Source organism: Chelmon rostratus, chromosome 14, assembly GCF_017976325.1.
Source record: "Chelmon rostratus isolate fCheRos1 chromosome 14, fCheRos1.pri, whole genome shotgun sequence".
Classification (NCBI taxonomy): domain Eukaryota; kingdom Metazoa; phylum Chordata; class Actinopteri; order Chaetodontiformes; family Chaetodontidae; genus Chelmon; species Chelmon rostratus.
Genome location: NC_055671.1, coordinates 10,672,220 through 10,696,384, shown reverse-complemented (window position 1 = coordinate 10,696,384; position 24,165 = coordinate 10,672,220). Strand labels below are relative to the sequence as shown.

At 41.9% G+C, this 24,165-nt stretch overlaps 2 protein-coding genes across 3 annotated transcripts; both read right to left on the bottom strand.

Moving 5' to 3' along the window:
* Nucleotides 1–759: 759 nt before the first annotated feature.
* spag7 (sperm associated antigen 7) lies at nucleotides 760–5,462 on the bottom strand. The gene is made up of 7 exons (XM_041952662.1): nucleotides 5,347–5,462; nucleotides 4,168–4,235; nucleotides 3,807–3,895; nucleotides 3,614–3,698; nucleotides 3,439–3,528; nucleotides 2,074–2,230; nucleotides 760–1,933 (listed from the first exon to the last, which is right to left on the bottom strand). The coding sequence occupies exons 1-7, from the start codon at nucleotides 5,429–5,431 to the stop codon at nucleotides 1,818–1,820; spliced, it is 690 nt and encodes a 229-aa protein (XP_041808596.1). The 5' UTR covers nucleotides 5,432–5,462; the 3' UTR covers nucleotides 760–1,817.
* A 7,255-nt stretch (nucleotides 5,463–12,717) lies between these two features.
* On the bottom strand, nucleotides 12,718–22,310 carry LOC121617780 (7SK snRNA methylphosphate capping enzyme-like). 2 transcript variants are annotated; one of them, XM_041953010.1, is made up of 5 exons: nucleotides 22,032–22,310; nucleotides 19,512–21,352; nucleotides 15,602–15,820; nucleotides 15,339–15,462; nucleotides 12,718–15,248 (listed from the first exon to the last, which is right to left on the bottom strand). In XM_041953010.1, the coding sequence occupies exons 2-5, from the start codon at nucleotides 21,303–21,305 to the stop codon at nucleotides 15,214–15,216; spliced, it is 2,172 nt and encodes a 723-aa protein (XP_041808944.1). In that variant the 5' UTR covers nucleotides 21,306–21,352; nucleotides 22,032–22,310; the 3' UTR covers nucleotides 12,718–15,213. The 2 variants fall into 2 exon arrangements, with proteins under 2 accessions (XP_041808944.1, XP_041808945.1); XM_041953011.1 differs by lacking the exon at nucleotides 22,032–22,310 and adding an exon at nucleotides 21,947–21,989.
* Between the last annotated feature and the right edge of the window lie 1,855 nt (nucleotides 22,311–24,165).

The window sequence follows — 24,165 nt, the reverse complement described above, 5'->3', positions numbered from 1 at the left end:
CTCTTTCAAGGCAAGATTATTTATACTCTTGTATATAATGTACATTGCACAATGCACAGTTGATCTCATTCTGTATCCTTTTTTATTATCTATTTTGTTCTTTTTCTTTTTTTTATTCTTACAGCCTGTAATAACTTAATTTCCCTAGTGTGGGCTCAATAAAGTGTTGTCTTAAAGGAAGAAATGGCCCCTCTCATGGTTTGTGATACTACTATTATTATCACAAACTCATTAAGGTGCATTCTAATGTTGTTTTAGGTTAAATTTCAACCATGTTATACTAGTTTGATCTATAACAATGCATATTTTACACGCTAGATACTAGAGGCATCAGATAAAGAAGTGAAGCAAAAAGTACAATATTCTCATTTGAAATGTACTGAAATAAAAGTAAAGGGTAGCTTAAAATGGAAGTTTTCATGAACGCTTTAAGTAGATGTACTTTGTAACATTTCACCAGAGCCAAATAAATGCACATTACCACCGCTAACAACATTTTGTCTGTTGGTCTCCTTATGACAGAACAGCGGTGGCCAGATGGGTACATTTATGTGAGCAGATAACCAGTAACCAGTGCACTATTACACTATTACATTCAGTGATATTAAAATCATCACTTTGTGTTGTTGTATTAGCTTAAATTATACTGTAAGGCACAGTACCTTGTTTCTTGCACCCTGTAGTAAAACCAGTCTAAACCCAGTTGAAAAACAGCTAACATGCAAAGATTAGGCTATGCAGAAATGAGAGCAACATACAGACAGTTCTCCATTTATTAACACGCACGAGGGGGTAAATCGGTGCAATCATGTTAAAGTAGACATCAAGATGCCAAGAAACACACTCGAAGACATGATAAACAGAAGAGATGTTACCAAGTTCCCTAAAATGAGTCCGGTACATCCGCTCCCTCCTGCGATGCCTATTCAAAGCCATCACTTGGCTCAATAATTAAACATTGAGTTTGGAGTAACAGTTTCATTCATAGTCAGTGCAGATGAATTGGAACAAGATTCCTAAAATCCACAAAACAGTCTTTTCTAAAATGTGATTCCTCTTGAAATGGAGGAAATGGCATGCTTCTAACATTACAAACTTCTGAAACAGATTGAGACTAAAAAAAGAAAAAAAAAAACACATCAACGAACCTTAAGCTGATCAATAGACGGCATTCCTGTTTCCCTTTTAAAAACTGCGCTGGATATTTGGATCACTGTCAGCGGGACTTTTGCTTTACTTAAAACCTTGCTTTAAAAACATCATCCAGACCTGGCTAAAGCTCCAAATTGTAAATACTTTAAAAGATAAAAATCTCACTTATAACTTTAAATGCAAATTTGCATCAAAAATGTCAATTCATGCCAACAAAAATGTCCTTTAAAAATGATGTAAGAAGATATCGGGTGCTTTAAGCAGCTGAACGCCCACTGGACACATGTTCTTCAATCAAAAACATGTTCCTCATACTGTAGAGTACATAATCATGTGTGTAAGAAGCTTGACGGCTGACAAACGTCACGGGCAAATGTTCAACATGTATAGTGATCCGCCTCCTGGATCAGACACACCTGAGTGCCTCCACCAAACTACGACCTCACGATGTCAGCACAGTCTAAGTCAGAGAGTGGCATACATACTCGATTCAACGCCTGTCATACAAGTTACACTTTTAAATGTCTGATGTACAGAATATTGCATTGTCAGATGAATTAGACTGCGCACGCACGCACGCACACGCACACACACACACACACTAATGCGCCCACACACCCACACCCACGCACCTACACGCAACAGAAAGCAAAAATGGTGGCAACTCAAGAGCTGCTGCTGTGTGCCCCTGTGTCGTCCTCTTGCTTCTGCCGTTTCTTCGCTCTGATTTCATTCATGGCTTCCTCTATGGAGCGAGTGTCCCTCTTGTTGGCCACCGGCACTGGGAGAGAAGAAACACGACGTACATAAATATGTAGTAGCAATAGAATAATAAAGCGGGGGAAGCAGAACTCAGGTGTGAATTACTGTACGTGAGACAAAGCAACAGCGTTTCTGTGAGAGTGCAACAACATTTCTTACCACAGCCATAGGCCCTGTTGGCCTCTAGCGTGTGCGCTGCGTCTTTTGCGGCCGAGGTGCCAATCAGGTGACTGTACTTGTCTCGGTAGTTGGAGTTGGGACAGGCCTCTGACTTTTTTGTCTGACTGGATTCTGTTTCTTCCAATGCAGCCTGTTCCTGTAGTGAAGAGAACAGAAAAAGTTGAGACTGTGAAGCAAACACAGGACAGTCGATCCCTACATAGTTAGATATCACCACACTGCAACAACAATTCTAAGCTCACATTCAGATACGGCATGAGTGTTGAGACACCAAAATATATTTTGAAATCTCAGGAAATTTATAATGTCTGGATGTCAAAACATTCTGAATGAATGAGATTTAAAAACAGAAATATCTCATGATGTTCAGCAACTTATTGAAACAATGCATCACAACAAAATAGACCCACACATGCAAGTTATCCAGATACAGAGAGACAGACAGACAGAGAGACAGACAGAGAGACAGAGACAGTCAGAGACAGACAGACAGGCAGACAGAGAGAGAGAGAGAGAGAAAGATAGAGACAGACAGACACAGAAAGACAGACTGACAGACAGGAAGAGAGAGACAGAGAGACACACACACACATCCACACACACACACACAGACAGACAGACTGACAGACAGACAGATAGAAAGAGACACACGCACGCACGCGCCCATGCACGCAGGCACGCACGCACGCACGCACACAGACAGACAGACAGACAGACAGACAGACAGACAGACAGACAGACAGACAGACAGACAGACAGACAGACAGAGCAGTGCTGAGTTAAAAATATTAGAGCAGCGAGGAAGAAAAGTGTGTTTTCCCTCAGGCTGCATCACTGACAGGTTTTAAAACCTGTTTTGCTGTTGAGGCCTAAATGAAGTGAATCCTCTGATACATTTTCACATCATTTTCATCATTTAACGTCAGAGACAAAATTCATGATTCATCCATGCAGCTGGCACGAACAGGAAGTCAAAACATAGGGACAGACTGCTCTGATTATTCCTGTGGTTGTTCAATGGGTTTTTAACCTCTTTTGCCCCCTGTCACACTGCACGAGGAAACAGTTTTTATAGACTGCTCTAACAGGATCAATCTTCTTTGTGCATAAGCGCTGAGATAATAAATCTAATGCAGTGACTGCAGGAGGCCATGCAAGACATAAATTTCTGTCTGTGCATGTTTAACTTTGAGCTGCTGCAGCCCTTATGTTAATATGAATTGAGCAGTGTTTGAAGGGATATGATGGGTCCTCATTCAGACATGCCATCAGATTCATGTAAATGGGTGCATGCCTGAAAGGGTCTTCAGTGAAATAAACATGGACATAAACATCCAGGCTTACTTTTAGTCTGCGCCGTTGCTCTGCCAGCTGGGGATCCCACTCCTCTCCTTTGCGATAAGCTTCCAGCTCCTCGTCTGATGGTGCAAACTCCTGCCGCAGAACAAGGTGGAAATTAGTCACACTTCCCCACGTTCCTTCAACATATAATAATAATAATAATAACAATCAGTCAGACCTTCTTGAAAAGCATGACATAACGGCTCTCCTCATCCTCCCCGAAAGAAAAAGAAGTCAGACCAGCCACTTCTGCCACATCATGCCTATGAGACAGGAGGACATGAAGTTATAGTTTTGACGATATTACAAACCATGGCACGTTTCTAGCCTCAGGGGGCTTAATGTAATGAACTGAAGTAATGACTACTTACAATATACTCCTTTCGATCTTCCCCATAGGGTTGTATTTCCGTTTCTGCTGTGAACTGTCTTGAATGAAATCCGACACCTCTTTCTCCATCTGAATGAGACACAGGGAGTCTGTGTAATGTTGCATGTGATCAAACACCAACCGTGGTGAAGGGAGGCCACAGGAGCTCTGCGCCAGAACTACACTCAGTGGCCACTTTATTAGGCACACTTGTACAATCTCACGCAATCCAATACAACGGTCCTGTCATAAAGTCTTCTTGTTCAGGTTTTGTTGATACTGTTATCAAGGAGTTAATTCAATGATATGTTTCAGCAATGACGTCTTAATGATGGTGTTGTACTTTATATCTAAGCTCTCACCTTTTTCCTGAATGCTGCTTTCTTTCTTTTCTCCTCCTCCTCCATCTTCTTGAGTCTCGCTGCTTGCTCTTATAGGGACAGAAGACAAAAGTCACGGAGTTTGTTTATTTCCGATAGCATCTGAAGTTTCCGTTGTAAACACAGATCATGCGGTCTTACAGCTGCAGCCGGCCGCTTGTGTTCTCAAAGACTTGAGTCACAAATGGGCTAATCAAGAGACATACTTCCTGTAATCCCAAAACCACATTTCCAGATCATTCAGGATTGAGTGGAGAGTGACTCCTATTATCTGTTGCCATGTGTCTACATGCAGACACTCTCTGATGTTTTATTAGTAGGCATACTCATAACAGTTAATGAAACAGATTTGTCCACTTTTTTTATCACCACAGTCTTGTGGCTATATGTCCTCACAACTGTTGTTTATTTGTTGCCATACACTTTGGCATGTTTTTGGGAACCACGTGGAAGCTGTAGGTTACTGCAGTTTGTCTTACATGTAAACGGAGCCTAACAGAAAAGTAGCTGCTGTCTGTAAGAAGTCTCAAAATGAGGCTTTCAGGAACTTGTGAAATACTCTTTATCGCTTCAAATGAACAAAGCTAGGAATTATGTATGTGGAAACAACAGGGGTTTATAAGACATTGACCTCTAAAGGCAGAGCATTGTGAGTGCTCATTAGTAACTTGTTTTCTAAGTTAACATCCAGGAGTCCGCAGCAGATCACACACTGCTCGCTGTTTACAGAGCGCTTTTAGCACGTTTGTATTACAGTAACAATTTAACAATTCATACAAAATGCCAAACCGAAGACGTGGCCATTAGATATCGCCATTTTGACTGTACGAAATGCTTGAAAACAGTGAGCCACTTTCAACACAATCGTTTCATAATGATTCAGTGCTTCACAGAGCTTAGGCTCCCACATCACTGGCCCACACTCTGACCTCAGGTCTGCCGCAGTCTGCGGGACATGCGGGGCTGCGTCTTCTGCTGAGGCGGTGCTAAAACCCGGCCAACGGCGCTTACTTGAAAGCTCGACTGGCCAATGGGAGCACCACAAATGCTCTCTTCGCTTTTCCTTTCATTTTCATACACATCTAAGCCGCTCATCATATCCAGTTCAGCAGTTTCAAACTTAAGAAGAGTGAGTTGTTATGTACGCAATATATGATGTACCTCGAGCCTTTCGTCGGCTTTCCTGGTCGCCGACTGTTGGAGGCTTCTCCATCGAGTTTAAGATTGAACCTAGGAGGTCCGCCATCTTGGAATGAAAGGGCAGACAGACCAGACTGTTGTTGTTGGCTACAGCTGTGCGGATTGCCCATGCGCGTATTGTCAGAGTTCTTCTTCGCTGTGTGAAAAACTGGCGTGTAAAATGTCTACCGCCGCCTTCTGTACCAGCAAGTTATATTACTACGCTGTAGTGGCTATTTTATCAGGAAGTTGCACAATAAAATCATACAGAAACTGCTTTCTTATTTGGAAACTAATAGGCGCAAAATTAAAAAACATCCAAATCTTGCCATTACAGTGGTAACGTTTTGTGTGGTAATTTTTGTGTTGTTGTTGTTTTTTTCATTTTTGATTACATGGTTGAGACAGCAATCTGACAGAGTGAAGACAACCATGTAACACTAAAACAGCCATGGCACTGAAAATGATAATATATACATATAGTATACTATACATTGTTTTTAACATGTACTATCATCTTCATCATCATCATCATCATAAAATATAAATTTAAGCATAATGTACAGTCTATACTGTATATAGACATGTATACACGCATATACTGCACATAGCCACCTCCATGTATATAAAGTAACCTATTACATTAATCCCTTGGCATTCACTTGATACTTTATAATTGTATAGACACCTATTTTTTTTACCCACTTGTATGCACAATACATAATACATATTTTTTACTTTTGCCTATCTTTGCTCATCTTTGTTGCCCTTGTTTTTAGCTGTACTTATATTTTTATCCGTAAACTGTTATTGGAGTTTTGTGTCAGTGCATTGAGAGCAACTAAAAACTGGAGTCCAGAGTAACCTTAATTAACATTCTGTAGGTTATTCACTGGCAAGAGAACATTTTAATTTAGTCTCCATTACTTTGCCATTGATTACATTTTGAGTGTGCAGCCATGGGAGTTCAGGTTGGAGGTCGCTGCTTGAATAAGTGTTTGCTTTTCTTTGGGAAAAGTGCTTTTAATTTGGCAAGCTGCTTACTGCCCTGTGCTTTATTCTGATGCTGAGAACAGGAATGCTACCAGGCTCCTCATGCTCAGCTGTTGTCTGGTTTGAACAGACCAATTGTGGAAAACAAATTCTTTAGACTAATTCATCACAGGTTTGGCAGATTGGATGATTTTTTCCTTTAAGGTGGCACATGTGCGTGAGAGAGACAGAATAAACAAGCAAACCAGCATCTTTACATAAGCACTAGGGGGCATGCTATACAAATACATGTCTGCGTGTCCATGCCTTGTGCTGTTATTGTGTTGCTAACAATCCTCCCCTGCGTCACTGGAGCAGCTTGTTTTGTGCAGTTTGATTGTAGTTTCACAGCATCAGCAATAACACATGAACTACTGCCATATTCAGATGTGGGCAGAGCAGTGGTGGAACAGAGGGCAGGCCATCAAAACACGGCAGGACAGACAGAATTGTACTGCTTACTGTGTCTAAAACAAACAGATTAGGTAGTACTTCATCTGTAACCATAATTTTTTGAAGGGCTTGTTGTTTTGAAGGAGTCCTTTTTGCTCTATGTTTACTCCTCTGTCCAGACATAGGGGTGTATGTAAGTACAATACCAAAGAACTATCCCTTTTTCATCTAGTTTTCTGTTTTGGTGAACAGTACAGATCGTTTACAGTATCTCTAAGCCACAGAGCAGGTTGAATAATAAAGTATTGTTTTGCACACCGAGCACAGAAAATTTGAGACTGATTCTCTGTAAAAGCAGGTAAAAGCAACCTCAAACTCTCAAGAAGCGGTTGACTAAGCTGAGTAAGCTGATAGTTCTGACCTTCAGCCCTCAGACTGCCATCATTCAGCGATACTTTGTTATTGTGATTTGGACAGAGCACGACGGACTCCTCCCCCGTGGTTGAAATGCTGTATAAATGCAGCATCAGCCTGTCCACAACAGTGTCTGAAAGCTTATTGGTACCCAAACATGAAGGGACTGAGCCTGGTTCTCCTTGGGCTTCTCCTGATGCTCGCAGCCGGGGAGGGTAAGCAGCTCGTGCGCACATTTTCTTACGGTGTGAGATCAAATCCAGCCAGTCATGATACGGCAAATTCTCAGACTACACTGTCCTCATAGTGGGCCTGTTTGTGTGGAAATCACATCTTGACATTTAGATTGTCTTTGAAAGATTAAAGGATTTATTGTGATTGCAGTTTATGAACAAGTCAAGTCCATATCCATCAGGAACATGTGAACACGTTTGTGATTCTTTTCTATTGATCTACAGGCAATGATCCAGAAATGCAGTACTGGACATGTGGGTATAGAGGACTCTGCAGACGGTTCTGCTATGCTCAGGAGTACATCGTCGGTCATCACGGTTGCCCTCGAAGATACAGGTAGGCCTCCGAGGAGCATGAAGTAGAACTGTGCAGAACTTTCAGCAGAACAAAAGCGTGTCTTCTAAATAAAATGAAGAGCAGGTATTTCATAATATAAACTTGAGTTGTACTGTGCTCATTCTCAGGTGCTGTGCTACGCGGTCTTAGCACCTGTCGTCTGGCGATGCCTGGAAGATGCAGCAGCATCAGACAGCAGGGATCCTGGTAACTGACGCAGGATTCTTCTGGATAAACCGCTGACTGCTTTAATCAACCCCTCTTGGACTTCTAACACGCTGTGGGATCTGACGATGAGTGCTTTTGAAGTGGACTGTATATGAGCAGCGATTAGGTGTGCAGCTGCACTCCTGTTGCCCATAGGCCTGTCGTTGTTGTTGCTGTTGCCTTTGTGTGACTGACCCTGTATCTCACATTTAATAATGTTTTGCTATCAACCCTTTGTGAACAGCTGGTTCTTTTCTCTGAAATGCTGTGCTGCCAATAAATGCATCAACATAAATTTACTCATGCTTGGTTTGTCGCTGTTCTGTTACGATCATCACCACCATCAGCTTTAATTATAACCTCCACCTATAATGCAAAGCAATTCTTTCACTTTACACCCGACAACCATCAAAAACACGGCGTGAACACTTCTCGGTGCAGCCCATTACCCGCTTGGCGTGACCTTAGGGAAATAACAGCATGGAAAGCAGTCTGAGCTGAGTCTGGCACGCTTTCGCTCAGCGCTGAACTGACAGGACACAATACTGGTCAAGTGACTGACCCAAATAGCTGTGATGGAATAGAGCTTTTGTGAATGAAGAGTTATGTCTCTTGTCTGTGTTTATGTCATTTCGCCGCACTGTCTGTCTGTCTGCCTGGACAACACTGTCTGGTCTAGACAGACGGACGACGTCACAATCCAGCAGTCACGATTGCAAAGCAAATTCATTGTCATATTGAGTTCCTGTCTCCGATTATAGCTGGTGACCTTCAGCTTGGTGTTTGGTTTTGTTGTTTTTAGGAATCAACACGACTGTCAGCCGAAAACAAATGTCCTCACCTCGGTTTGAGGCGACAGAAAGCCTGTCAGAACAACTTCTAAAATACTGACATCTAGGAACCAACTTACTGTATGATTCAAACATTTTATCACCCGTCTGGTTGCTAAGTTAACAGAGTTAACTGAGCCTGGACCTGAAGATGGCTGATGACTGGCCCGGGCCGGTAGGCGTTAAAGGCATGGATGCTATTTGTAAACAGGAGCCACTGTATTGTGCCCTGCATTGTCATCTGGGTTGAATCTTTGTGCTATTCAGACAGCGCAGCGTGACCAAACTACAAAGGGGTAAACCCCCACGAACCTGTTTACACAAGGCCGTCTGTCTTCACAAAGCTGACAGCAACAGCTTAAAACAGAGAGTGGTTACAGGATGGCTGTATTTTTGAAGTGCAACAGAGGAGGCCTGTATCAAAGTTAGGGACTGAAGATGCTGTGGGTGCTTTTTATGAGTTGAAAACAATATTAATCACATAGATATTTTATAAAGCTGGAAACTATGACCTTTAACATTGTAGTCCATGTAAGAGAAATAAAATGGAAATTTTAATGAGAAATTATTTATTAAGGAGGAAATCACAGAACCTCACTTTAACAATGCATATTTCAATGGTGTCTTTGCTGTTAAGTAACATTATAAATGTTTAATAAACAGAATAAATATATCATTTGAGCATTTTCCCATAACAATCTAACATGTACAAGTGTTGTTTTTATTTTTTTTTTTTGTGTATCCTCTGCTCTGGTGTCATTTATAAGACTAAAGTTGTTCTTTTTTTATTATCAGACGTAAACAAAATACCATGGCCTCCACCTCCACCACGTGGCACTGCGTAAGTTTACAGCCTGACAAAAACAACCTTTTACAGCTTCTACTCTCCCTCATCTAAAAAAACAAACAAACAAACAACAAAATCCGGAGCACGGCCGAGCCGCTCCAGTGCTGTTCTCGGCTGTGTGATTCTGGTTGTCTGAATGCTACAGGGGTATTCAGAGTACTCCAGGTAACATTTTCTGAAAGGAGCTATTTCTTTGGCTCCATCCGTCATTCCCTTCCTCCATCCTCTGGACCACGCAGTTGAGAGGCATCAGCCGCCACCAAGGTCTAATTCATTTGTAGCATGGTAGTGCTCAACATTAAGGCGAGAGATGAACTTATACCACAGAATCCAGTCCATTAAGTGCCGTTATTCAGGCTGTAGGTAGAATGATAAGCCTTTTACTTTTACAACCATAAAGGCCTGATTGGTGGAGCGCTGCAGAGACAGTTGTCCTTTTGGCAAGTCTCTCCTGTGGAGGATCCCTGCAGCTCTTTCAATAATGAACCTTTTGGTCTCCTGTCAAGTTTTTGTTTTGGGGCTTGTTTCAGTCTTGATCATATCTTGATGTGAATTTACAGAAGGACAATCAATTTGAAGAGAAGTCTTGAAGATAAAAGAGTATGGAAAGGGCAAAGTTCAGGTTTGAATTCAATATATGACCTCAAATTCTAAAAAAAAGTTGGGACTCTGAGTAAAACATAAATAAAAACAGAAAGCAATCATTTCCTGACCCCATGAGGTAACATCCTTTATACAATCATATGTTCACAAAGGGGTGGACCTCGCTCCATCCTTGCTTGTGAACAACCGAGCCTTTCCAGGATGCTCCTTTCATACCAAATCATGATACTATCACCTGTTACCAATCAACCTGTTTACCTGTGGAATGATCCAAACAGGTGTTTTTGGAGCGTTCCACAACTTTCCCAGTCTTTTGTTGCTCCTGTCACAACTTGTTGGAAACATGTTGCTGCATAAAATTCAGAATAAGCAGATATTTACACAAATCAATGAAGTTAATGAGGTCAAACATTAAAATAAATTGTCTTTGTGCTGTTTTCAGTCGAGTATGTGTGAAAGAGGATTAGCAAAATCAGGGTTGCACATGATATTGTTCTGCAAATGACTGAAAATCATGTGTAGACACTTTAAGCTGAATCGTAATTATAAATAATAATTATAAAGTTTTTCTAACAACCACCAGTAGAATAGTGCAAAAAATGAAGATGAATAAATACTTATTGTATCACATTGATTGTAACACCGAACAGAAGCAACACCTGTATAATATGAACAGGTTTTACTTTTATCTCACTGCTTTGCAGTTTCTAACCTCTTTACAGATGCTGTGATAATGACCTACAGGCATACAATTGCTCACTAGTTTTACTTATCAGAGCAGCTTTTGAAGAAAGGATAAGTGTATACTAACAGGATAGCAGCCTAACAAAACCACATAATAAATCTATGAAAGTCCAAACTTCCACCCAAAAACATTTCAGTTAAATAAGATGATAAAGTGCTGTGTAAGCAAAAACTGAACCACCAAATATGGAACCACTTTTAATCAATTAAAATGTTAAACACAGAGAAACATTCAGATATATCTTGTTGTTCAGAGGCATGAAAGTTAAAAGCTTCCCTGACAGGGTGGGGGTTTATTCCAACAGTTTTTCCAGAAACCTGATTCAAGGAAAATTCAACATAAAAAAACACCAACTTTAACTGCAAAACTGCACTAGTTCAAGTCCCTCGAGTCATATCAGTGCAAATTCAGTGCCATTTAAAACCATACCACCCCTTGAGTTTATGCATTTGTTGTGCTATAAAGAGTTTTAGCTGTTTTGCTACAGGTGTAACACTTTTATATACTTTCATGTTAGAAAACATCTAAAAATAACAAGAAGCAGATGCATAAAGGTAAGTACCATGTTGTTTTGTCAGGGCTGAATTGTGTTGTGAACATTTCATTGCTAAAACTGCTCAAATCTTATCGGGTCGCAAGTATGGCTTTTCACATTGAAAATTGCACTGCTGTTAAAGAAATTTCTGGGATTTTTGAAGTTAAACTGTAGAAACTGTGAGCAGTGTTAAATGTGAAGTTTTACGGTCTGTGACATCCACAGGTCTGTTGCACGAGCAGGATTACTAAATATTCTGCAAAATAGAAAGGGGTGTGCTTTCACAGTATGTACACTTTTTTGTGTTCTTTGCAACATTAAAATTTGAATCCTAAAGCCTTCACATTCAAAACGACACTCAAATTGTAGGAAGGATTCACATCCAATGAGATTTTTGCTGACTAAAATGACACAATAATAAGTCTGAAGAGCAAATATTGCACAAAACTGTATTATACACGACGCTAATATGAATATGAGATCTGAGCATCACAGATTTTAAAGGGCTACAGTTATGTTTCTCACTGGCATTAAATCTTGTCCGAACAAAGCGTGTTAAATCTCTTACACACAATTTTTTGTGTAACTATCATTGACTTTGCACTACTTTGTGCAAAACCTCAAGGGGTGTACAAACAGTTTATAGAGCACTGTATATGACAACATTCAGTTTCACACCTCTTGCAAAGACAAGCTTTAGCTTGATTGCCTGGACTCAGATCAGGCTGACTGGGTTCAGATGTGTAAGATGCAGCTGCTGAGACAGTAAGGTGCTTTCTTTAACACTAATGGCAGCGCACAAATTACTATTAAACAATTTGTTTTTCAAATAAAATCTTCATATGTGACCTGCAAGAAGGAAAACCATTGTTAATAATGCACAAAGCAAAATGCCCATGAAATTACAGCAGATCTAAGCCTGAGAATGTGATTGTCTTAGCTTCGGAGAAAGGTGTGATTTGGTGCCCTGCGTCTGATGGGCCGACTGAGGTCGAGGCCAATTCACTTTCAATTCAAAATGTGACCTGAAGCTTCATTTAATAGGTTAGTCAGTGTTCCACAACTTGTTATAAAAAGTTTGACGGAAAAAGTATTCAAATCTTTTCGATTTTGAAGAATTTTAAAATGTCTCTAACATATCAAATAAAGTGAAATGAGAGTGCATTGACAACAACACTCCTTTCAAACTGTTTATAAAAAAATAGAGCCAATCTAACAATCCATGTGCCTGCCAGGACAGAACAAAGCAAACACATCAGAACTTTGCAATGTACATATTCATTTGTTGTTACAGAGTTGGATTAGCGATCCGATTTAGGACAAAAACCTGTGACTCACTCACAACTTGGCAGCAAACATCTGAAAACAAGACAAAAAAAAAAATACACTGGAAAATGACAAAAGCAGTTGTGAACTTAATAGACAACAGTCAAACAAAATTTGCAAACGTATTTACATCAATCATTTACTAAAACAAAAATATGTATCATCCATCGTGTCCTATCGTAGTTGAATCAGTCACAAAAAAAGGAAGATTTTCTGTCCCAGCCACAGAATGAAAGGATGTAGATGAGCGGCGCTCAGTGCACACCAATAAAGATACAATCACAAAGACTGACTACCTGTAACTCATAACTGTCCTCATCAGGCCAGACTAAGTTGATAATGGAATATTTTTGTCAAATCTGAGCGCAAAAGACCCATTTTTAAACATTTTGGCAGCGCTTCAATACAAACAGCATGTTAGTATTTAGATTTGGTAAAAAGTCATATAGATATTTCAGTGCTTTTAGAAACAATCCATTTCCTACAAATGTAAGTTTTTGTTCAGTGTAACTCAGGAGCTGGAAAAGCATAACATGTGATTCTGATGCTGCTTGAATTAATGCCTGTCCACTAGTGATGATCACACCACACACAACTATGTGTGTGTCACATTTATACAGCAGTGAAAACGCTGTAGCAATAACAGGCCTCTGCTTTCAATTTTACACTCAATTATACTCTCAGTCAGCACCTCATGGAGGACACTGTAAACATAAGGGAGGGCTATGGCTTAACTGTCATTAGAAAAAAATAGATCACTGCATGCTACAGATCTACCTTGCAAAATAGTCTCTGTTCTGAATTATTCTGAGCTGGGCCAACACCTGGGTGTCATCATGGCTCAAATGTGCCCCCTACCATTAGGATGGAGCATCAAAAAGGCTTAAAGAACCCATGAAGTGATTTGTTGCTTCCTGAACGGTTCAATCTTTCAAGTAAATAACACGTGCCTGAAGGTTTGCAGAAAGTTTACACTCAAAACAGGCTCTCTCATTTCTTCAATTTTTTTTAAACATTTAAACTGATGTCAGCTTTGAGGCACCGTACCAATTACTCTTCCCAGTGGTAGCTGTGGTAGCTCCATGTTATAATGACAGAATCTAATATTGATGACTGCATCCTCGTTCATTGGGACAGCTTTAAAGAATTGACTGTTACTTAAAAAAAAAAAAAAAAAAAAAAAAAAAGATGATACCTTGAAAACATCACTATCACTACATCACTATTTCACTGGATCTTTGCTGCTTTTGCTGTTCTGAGTGCACCTCTGTCATAAAGACTCATCTGTCATTTAGTCTTTATCACTTAGACACCTTTCACTTCATAGGCTCTTAGGTTTGTGCAATTTAGGAGCTTTTTCATATTGATCATTTCAAAATGTGCACATTTTCACAGCTATGTTCAATTCAGCTCTTAGGCCTATTTTGCAAAATAATGACGAAACAAACCATATATTAGGGTTGGGAGATGGGACAGATGCATCAGCTATTAGCGACAAACAAGCTATGGCTGGTGGAATTTGTTTGGCTGTCATAAATTCACCACAATATGTGCATTCATTTGCCTTTCAGGATTCAAGGCTGCAAACATGATGCAAATACTGACCCACTAAGAACAATTTCTTTGCCATCGGTAGCTGCGATGGAGCCGGCAACATGTGGCTTCACTCGCTGATCGCTTACACAGCATAAAACATATTACCTGCACTCCAGTGTGGCTTTTCAGGAGACGTCATGTCAGTATGATCTGACAATGGCTTTGTAATCCAGTGGTATACTGCAGCTGTGCAGATGCAACACACAGTTGGTCACATGGCGCTAATGTGGTCAATGCACCCTGATTCGCCAGTGAAAGTGGTGATGGTGACCAATTCTGTCTGCCCTATTGCCCAACCCTAATACGTATAATGTATGTATGGTGACGTGGTGGCACGGAACAAAGTTATGAAAGTAGAGATATATGGCCAAAGATATTCAAACAAATGTTATGGCCGTGCATCAAACTGAGGCATCATTAGCACTAGGATAGTCCAAGGAAATGATCAAATGAGCACATCTTCCAGAGTCTGCCACGTTTGGAGTCCTGTCTGAGTTCACACCATACTTTAACAATTCGTAGTCCCACAGGGTTCTGACAGGTGCCTCTTCTCGACAGATCTCATCTTTACAGAATTAATTCCACTTTTGGTCCCAGTCTCCTTTCTGAATTTCCTCTTCAGGGTAGCTGAGCAGCTGGAGTAACCAATAAGGATTAAGAGGATTCCTCGTGGTCCGGAGCAGCGGGCTGGCCCACGTGCCTGGTGGTGGTTCAGGCTACTCACATTCAAAGATCTTCAAGGCAGGAGCGGTCATTTGTGAAACAAGTAGATTGGCCTCTGAAAACCTATTGTGATGAAAACATGAACATGTCATCAGACTACAGTGGTGAATAACATGGGATGCATGAACTTGTTCTGACAAATAAGTGAATTACCTCTTATTGAACACTTGGGGGTCCCAAGGTACTCAAAACTGGTGAAGCCCACCTCTGTTGTAAGGTATGATGAAAACTGGTCAGGTCTGAGGTGGATGTTGTGATAATTCCTGCTAATATTATCCTGTCAAGTGAGAGAGAAAAACAGTATTTCTTAAAAAGCTTAAAAATCACTCAGTGCATCTGGCAAATTCCAGCTCTTCTGGCTCTGCTACAACAGTCACGTCTTGCACCACAGCAGCCCTGTCCTCTCAGTTTCTTACCGTCAGCTTCTTCCTCCTCACATAGGACTCCCACGGCTGCGGCTCCAGGATGAACATGCCCCCAGGACGGAGATGCCTGTAGACTCTCTTGAAGAGCCGCTTCAGGCCACTGTCTCCCCAGTTCAGGTGAACCCATTTGGTAACGCTCAGGCACATGATCACGTCGTACTCTGGCCGCTGAGTCAAAAGAAGATTATCGTTCTCCAGCACATAATTGGCCTAAAGAAAAGAAGAGGGCTAGTGAGAAAAACAGGGCCTTGACAGGGCATCTTTTAACTTTGACAGGTGGGTGATGTGCAGGTCGACCCACTCATCCACAAATCATCACCTGCTTATCAGGCAAGCTTCAGGTCAGACTGAGAAACCCTAATGCTGACAGAGGGATTATTTTTAGGTGCTGGAAAGAGGATGCATAAAAAAAAAAACAATTAAAATAGTGTCTGTGACACTGAGATGCTACACACAAGATTTTAAAATGCATCTTGTAATCATTTACTAAACCAAATACTAAAAAACATGTGTGATGCTGACTGTTGGCTCTTGTTGTGCAACACACACACAAACACAGGAGCAATAGAGGAGGAGGGATAGCCACCAAGCTTCACTGCTGCTCTACGAAACAATTTGACTTCAAATGGTTTAAAATAAATATGATGACTTGTGTGGAGAGAAGTCCCGAGAGGAATCTGCTATAATAATAATCGATTCATCACTTCAAGTCATCTATCAAGTAACTGTGCCAAACTTAAGCTGGCTCCCACTTCTCAAATGTGGACACACAAAGCTTTTCTCTGCTTTGCACCATTGTTATTACTCCCTAACATTATACAGGAAAAAAACAATTCATCAATGTTGAAGGATCATTACTTGGAGCCCCTGCATAGCAGAGGAGTGCAACAGCACAAGAAGTTTACATCAATGAATGCAAACATTATAAGCAACTGACTGTTAAGAACGTAGAGGGCAAAGGGTCACAGTGCCCCAGGTTACGGCACACAGATATTCCTGATTATAGTATTACTGCCAGATAGAGAAGTCAGAGCCAAGCATGGAGTGATATACATGACTGCTGCTGAGTGAGACAAAGCAGCTGAGCGATTACTCAAATTTCATTTTTATTACAATTTTGGCTCCAAACGATTATCAAAACAAGATAATCAAGTCAAATTCTCTTGGTTTGTCTTTTGCTGGACATCCAGCGCACCGCTGTAAAGGAAAGGGGTGTGCTTCACCCCTCCCCAAAAGCCCAAACTCACTCTCAGGCTGTGGCATGTTCAGTTCAATCCCGTCATTTAAACTGTCGCTTTCGAAAACCCGGTCAAGCCAGCCGGTACCAGTGGTTTGAGCAACAAGAAAGGACTAGAGTGGCATTTCAGCCATCATTCACAGCATTTTAATACACATCATATATCAAATATGTCTTATTGTTGTTAAGACATTTATTTCCTATTTGATTATGAATTATATCTAAAGTTCAAGGAAATCCACTGTTAAAAATACAAGCTTTTTAAAAGTTCAGTAAATGTGTAATGTTTCCAAAGTCAATGGGTGATCATGTTAAATAATCGTGACCTCAATAATCTTGATTATGATTTTTTCCATAATCAAGCGGCTCTAAGGACAGTTAGGAGAGTTTAGATAAGCTGATCAGAAAGGACCTTCACAGCAGATATTTTTGAAATGTCTTATCAGGAGAAGCACAGGTGTTGGCAGCAATAGCAGGGGATTGGATTCACACATGCAAGAAAGGTTATAAAGGGTCAAGATTGTCCTCCTTGTCACTGAAGCTATGTTTGGTAATGTTATCATTTGGGAGCTGATGAACATTTAGCAATAAGGAGAAAAAAACAAACAAACAAAAAAAAAAACTGCTAAATCACATATGCCTCGCTACAAATGTCCACACTCCACCTTGATACCAGGGTAGGTTTGTCCAGCAAACAACAGGCAGCCTGATATTCCTCTCTCAAATCCACTTTGTATTGTGTGGGGCGGAATTGTGGTGTGGGGGCTCAGATGCTCGTCTTAAGGCTTTTCACTCATTTACAGGATAAGCTCTGTGCTGCACTGCCATTATCTCTAATGCTCATAGCAGGGAGGAGGCAGTTATTGATTTCATTCAGAAACAGTACGGTTTCTGCATCTAACCAATTCATGTAGCTGCCTACACAACGCCTGTAAGGCACAAGGCCAGTGAAGATACTTTGACAAAAATTACAAGAATAAACCCTTTAACGCTCATAACAGAAAAGCTGTTGCAATATTTGTCAAATTCTCAACCAAGGGTGGCACATGATAGGCTGATGCCATTAGAAACGCTGCCAGCCACATCGCAACATCAGTGTGGTGACAAGGACAGAATGCTTCCTCTTTGCTGTTGATGTTTCAGTTCCCAACATCAATGGCAGCTTCAGAGAATAGTAAGCCTCTGATTACAAACACACACATTGAGGGAGGACAAATTAATGGGAATTCCTCCATTCTCACAGTCTGATGAACTCAAGATAACTGACTGAGAATTCTGGCCAATGTGATTGCTTTATTTTCCTGTTAAAGCTATATGCAGGATTTTCCTTAAAAACAACAAATTGACTCATACAAAAGCAATCCCTCTCTATCATAACTTATGACCAACTAGAGGGGTGTGGTGGTGCATTTATCTGCCCTCTGCCTGAATTCTCTGATTTTCTTATTTTGCCTTGTGCAGGATGATCCTGGGCTGGGGTGTGTAGCCCCCAGCCTATAACAGCATGCAGATGAAGTCAGAACTAGGGTTGCAAAGGCATTTTCATGGTACAATAACTGTCTTAGAAAATATTATGTTTTCAAGGTATCATTAACAAATTAAACAATTAAGTATTATTATTATTATCCGTTACAATGACGCTCAAAGGGATGAAAACAGGAGTTTTTTGGTAAACAAACGCTTTCTTAATTGAAAAAAATATTGAAGCTTGATATACACTTGATTTTTTTGATAACACTAATATGGTAGAATTCAGATGAGCAAATGTACATGGTATGATAGCTGTCAATTTTCATATTCTGCCGCAACCCAAGTCACAACTTCACAGAAAGGTGTGGACCCGAAGCACGAATCTGAAAATATAGCAAGGCAAAATGCCAAGACGCCAAAGCTCGTTCCAGAATGAGAGTTACTCTGGGGTTGGCTTTCACCCGCTGGTGGGCACTGACAGAGAGGATGGGGATGAAGAGGGACGCAGAGTTGGCCTGTTTTCTGTTAGACAGGTGTGGGCGGTTAGCTAAAGTAGCTTGTTCAAGTATCACCTTTTCCATTACAACGAATGTGATGTTGCTACAATAATAGCTTTCAGTGGTTGTGCAGGCAGAGCACTTCTGGTGGCGTTAAGCCAGGGAGGAGGGGCCAAGCCTGAATATTGCGTTTACCAACCATAGACAATCCCTGTTTAGTACACCATTAAATGGAAAACAACAGTTCGATTAAAATTTAATCAGGTTTCAGTTGTTGAAACTTTGTTGAAACCTACATGTTTGATCTTAGCCATAATGGAACTGACTGTGCTGCAACAATGCCATCTCTAGTTTAGAGGCAAGACGATTATCATAATCAGTTTCCAGGGAGAACAAATGGTCGCACAATTTATATCAAGTCCTCTTGTGAAGTCAGGCAGACCTCAGAGTGTTACCTGTAACATGCAGCCTCTCTCCTGATAACTGTTCATGGGTGCTTCTTAAAATGTTTTACAATGGAAAAGGGCTTGTTTCTTTACATCATACTGTTCACCCTCGTCTTCATGAATAATGCAGCCGCTGTCTAATCGTGAAATACAGATTTAGTTTTGACCTTAATCTAGTCTCCCAAAATGCAGTAATGTGGCAACCTCACACATGCCGCCACCAATTGTTCACACAGAGAATGCGGTCTTACCTTGATGAAGGACACATTTGAGGGGAACTCCCCGGGCCGAGTGGTGGATGTTTCTAATAGTGGAGGAGCAGCGATGGGCCCCCTGGAGATCCGTAGGGACACAGGAAAAGAGCAGCTCACAGAGTGATCAGCAGGGGGTGAATCGCAATCTCCCTGCTCCATTTCCTCAGTTTTGCCATCCTGCCTCTGGGTCCCTGTCTCATCTGCGTGACAGGAGTCATTGTCATTTACAGCCTCTGCAGGGCCACTTTCTCCTTCCACTGGTTTCCCATTTTCATCGGCCTCATTGTGCTTCTTGTCTGTGTGACTCTCATTTCCATTCCTCTCCTCCCGTTTAGTGCTCTGCATCGCGCGCCTGGCCTCTTGGGTCTGCAGTTCAGACAGATAATGTCTGATGTTCTTACGGGCTGCATGTACCAGACCACTGTCAATATCCAGGCCCAATATGTGGGCAGGTCTTAGCATTTTGGCAATATAGAGTGTTAGGTGGCCTGCATTGCAGCCCAAATCCAAAACGTCTTTACCTTCAAACCATTCTGGACGGAGCACACGCATGCGTGGGTCTTCACTAATGCCTGGGTTGCGGTAGCCATAATACTTGTTGTAGTTCCCATACTGGAACTTTGTCTTCTGTTGCTCCTTCACCTGGCTGTGGGGCTGCCGGTGTTGGCGACCTCCTGGCCCTGTTTTGGGCCCGCTCCTAGGTGTGTGGAAGGACTGAGAATTCCTCGGTCCCCCTGTACCAAAACTCCTGTCTCCAGATCCTGATTTTCCAATGGGTGTAGAATGGGTCACAGGGGGCTCCATTTTGCCAGAGTTGCGCCTACGCTTGCGTCTGCTCGAGTGCTGGTTTGGTCCCCCCGATATGGAGGAAGTGGAATCCTCCATAGATACAGATGCTACCTCCTCCTTGCAGCCGGCTGAGTTGTCAGCTGAGTGGTCATGGGAATCGCTTGTAGCACTGGGGAAACTGGACTCTTTGGAGACATCTAGTGCAGAACACGAGGCCAACATACCTGGAAATTGTGTGGAGGTGCTTTTAACCTCACTTTTTCCTGATTCTGAGACGCTGACCTGCGTGGCTGAAATCCCACTACCACCACCAACTCCACCACCGCCGCCTCCTCCCCCTCCATGGTGTCTGTTGCGGTGTCTCTTCCTGCCACCACTCTTATAGGGGGACACTAAAAAGCTGCTGTCTGCTATGCCACTGTTCAGGTTCAGGGGATCTGTGATGTCTCTGGGGATGAGGATCTCTACAGGGTCTCGGCTCTTAGCAGGCAGTGGGGAAGATTTGGGTGTCTCTGCATTCAGTGCCTTATTGACCTCCTCATCCAGCAGGCTGTTAAGGTTCAGTGGGTCAAAAATGTTCCCACCCAGGAGGAAGTTGGTAGGCAGGACAGAGTCACTCTCAGAGTTGGCCCTTCGTCTCCTCTTGCCAGATGTCGGGTGCTTGAAACTAGAATTTGATGTGTTGCGGCGCTTTGTGAGTTTCGTTTGTTGCTGTTGTTTGGAATGATGAAAGCTGTTCCTGCGATTGATGTTATCCTCGCTCCCTCTGGCCCTCTGTCCGCTGTCATCTGAGTGGGTAAGCTTGTCAGTCGTGCTGGTGTGTTTTGGTGAGGCTGCCGTGCCTGGGACTGGACAAGCAGCCGCAAAATCAGGGGTGGCGGCGGTGCCCTCCACCATTACAGATATAGTGTTGTAACCTCCAGTACATTCTGAGAGCTGCAGGGATGACGTTGAGCTGGCCTGCGGACTGCCAGTTTTGACAGTATCCTCATCAACAGACATCTCTCTTGGTTTCCGGAGCTGATGCAGACATGGAAATTCTTCAGGATCTGGAAGTCAAATAAAAAACTTTGAAATACTCCACTAGCTAATATGAAGCCTTCTCCCTATTGCTGCAAACACAGATTCACAACTGCAAAGTAAAGTCACTTATACAAGCCTAAAAGACCAACAAAACTAAAACTAAAGTTGTGCTTAAATCCAGGGACCTGCATCTCCAATGTGCATCTAAAAAACAAGGGTCAGTCTGAGTTCATGTCTTGGTCAATCACTTTGTATTTACAGAAGAGGATGCACCAGATAACCCTTTACTTCCCACTGTCATTTCCTAAGTGCTCCAATAATAAAAAATTCTCCATTCAGCTGCACAGTCTCTAGGACTATTATCATATCATTATCAGACTGGGTATTTGACATCTGAAGCATGTCTACTCGGGGGTTACTGAACTGAAAAGTTTAGGAGTGCCTGTGTTAAACAGTTATCCAGTTAGCAAGCTAGCTCCTAGCTTCTCTATCGCGGGCCAGAAGACTGAAACGTCGACTAAACGTTCCGCTCCACTCCGGCCAAAAAGCGTTACTAGACAAACAGTCAAGTACCCACCGCGATATGCTGCCGCCTGAACCCCTTTAAAATCCCGACTCACGTTTAGGAAAGTGATACTATCCCCCAGATGGCCACCTATTCGCGTGCACTCAACAGTGTAGTCACCATCAAAGTAACAGTCTCACCTCACAGTTCCCCCCCGCCTCCGGCCGGACTGTCACTGCCGCGCACTCTCTCGACTCGAGCTAACGTTAGCGTAGCTAGCACACAAGTGTCCCTACATCAACACAACGGTGGCAAGCGACACAAACGCGCAGCTGAACACGGCGCAGGACAGTCCGTGCTGTTCCGTCCGCCACAAAGCCTCCTCTGCCCTCCAAACTGTCTCGTCGACTTGTTCGGTGAACTCCTAGTCGCCCAGCGTCAGGCAGGTTGGTGAATAAATTATTCCATTCGCTGATAGAGTCGGCATGGCGGCGCATCCGGGCTCCGAGCAGCAGCCCAAGATGACTGGGGCGGAGATCTCTGACTGGGAGGAGAAGTCCGTCTTCAGGATATGATAATGAGCCGCGCTGATCCTCCCGCTGCGCTGCAACTACACGCTGGTCTCCTTATCGATTAAGAAATCAGTTGTTGAAATGAATCAGTTAATCGGTCAGAAAATGAACAGTCGTAAACTTACAATGATTGAAAAACAACAACAGAGAACAGCTGCAAATCCTCATATACAGAAACGGTGCTAACTGTCAATGTTTAGCATTGGTTCACTTATATATCAGTGGATATATCGACTAATTGTTGCAGCTGTAGGCCTGTTTTACTTCTGATATATTTTCAGCTCAAAATATGATTATCACTGTATGGTTTTAAAACATGCAATTTATGTCTTCAGGAACACTTTCTTCCTGAATATTCCCATTAACATACTGCAAAACCTTCATGTATGCAGCCAAGTCCTTCTCAGACTTTAACAAATAAATATTTTTCATCAAACATATTGATGTGTAAAATTCAAAAGTGTAGATTATTTAACAACCAAGAGTTGTTCCACAATACCTGTCATTTCTAGTGTTTATTAATAAATGAATTGTGCGGAAATGAGGGCTAGGATTTTATTCCTCAGTGTCTTGAGCTGCCGTAGTGAAACAGAATGATTGCAGGCTCTTGCAGTTCAATCCTCAAAATATACCCCCGTCTTATTTACGCTTTTGTCTTCTCTCTGCACAGATGGAGGAGTGACCTATGTATTGTGGAGGTGTGCAATGCGAATGCAACTTCGGCCTCATGGTAAGATTGCTCACAGAATCGTTGTCTGCAGCATCACGGCCATGGCTCCAATCATCAGGCCAGTTGTTGGTGCTTCGGCTGGCTTTGATGACACCTTCGCAGTCACCTTCAAGGCTGCAATTTTCAAGGTAGGCTTGCTCACCCTGTCATTGCTCCCTTAGCCAGTGTCTGCAGTAAGCTTGAAATTAGAGCTCTGGATGTGAACTAAGAGGGAATTTTGCTTAGGTTGCAGGGCAGCTTCTTGTCACTTCCATCTTCACATAATTGTGGTCATTCAACATTGCAGCATTTGGCAGGGTTTGATAAAAGCTGGTGTTGCAGATACACAGAGGTCCTGCTTTGGGCCAGCAAATTGGCGAGTGCTGCTCAAGCCAAACAAAGTCTCTAGATGGCTCAGAGCTTTTATTTGACTCACCCTGTCACTGTGAGCTGATTCTTAACCTGGAATGAAAGGTTTACACTATTCTTTTAAAATGCCACATGATCTCAAACTGATCTTAGAAGTGTATGTATAGAGATACAGCAAATATTTAAATGGCACTCGTCAGTGAAGATTACAATAATGCATACCAGTATGACCTTCACACATCTCATGTCCAACTCAACATGCTTTATACCCTTTTAAGATACTGGCTGTTTTTGGCTATAATATATGATATCTGAGTGGTTCAACAAGGTGAATGAAAAACAGGTGGAAATATTTGGGGAATAAAGAGAGTAAAGTGGAGAACAATTGTGAGGCATTTTTAATTTTGACAGATTAGTTCAGTTATATCAGCAATGCAACTTTTCCTTCTGAAATGGATGCAAGTTAATATAGAATCTACTGACTTATCAAGTACATATTTGATAAATTTAAATCCCTTCCAGCCCTGCTCAAAATATAAAATTGCATAGCTAGACCATAATTTTGCATGAAAGTAACATGCATACCACTTCACTTGCTCCACTGTTACCTGCACTTATTTCTTAAAGTGGAGCTCTGATTATGAGGTCGTGGACAGACTCTTTGCAGTTAAGTAATTAGTTTTA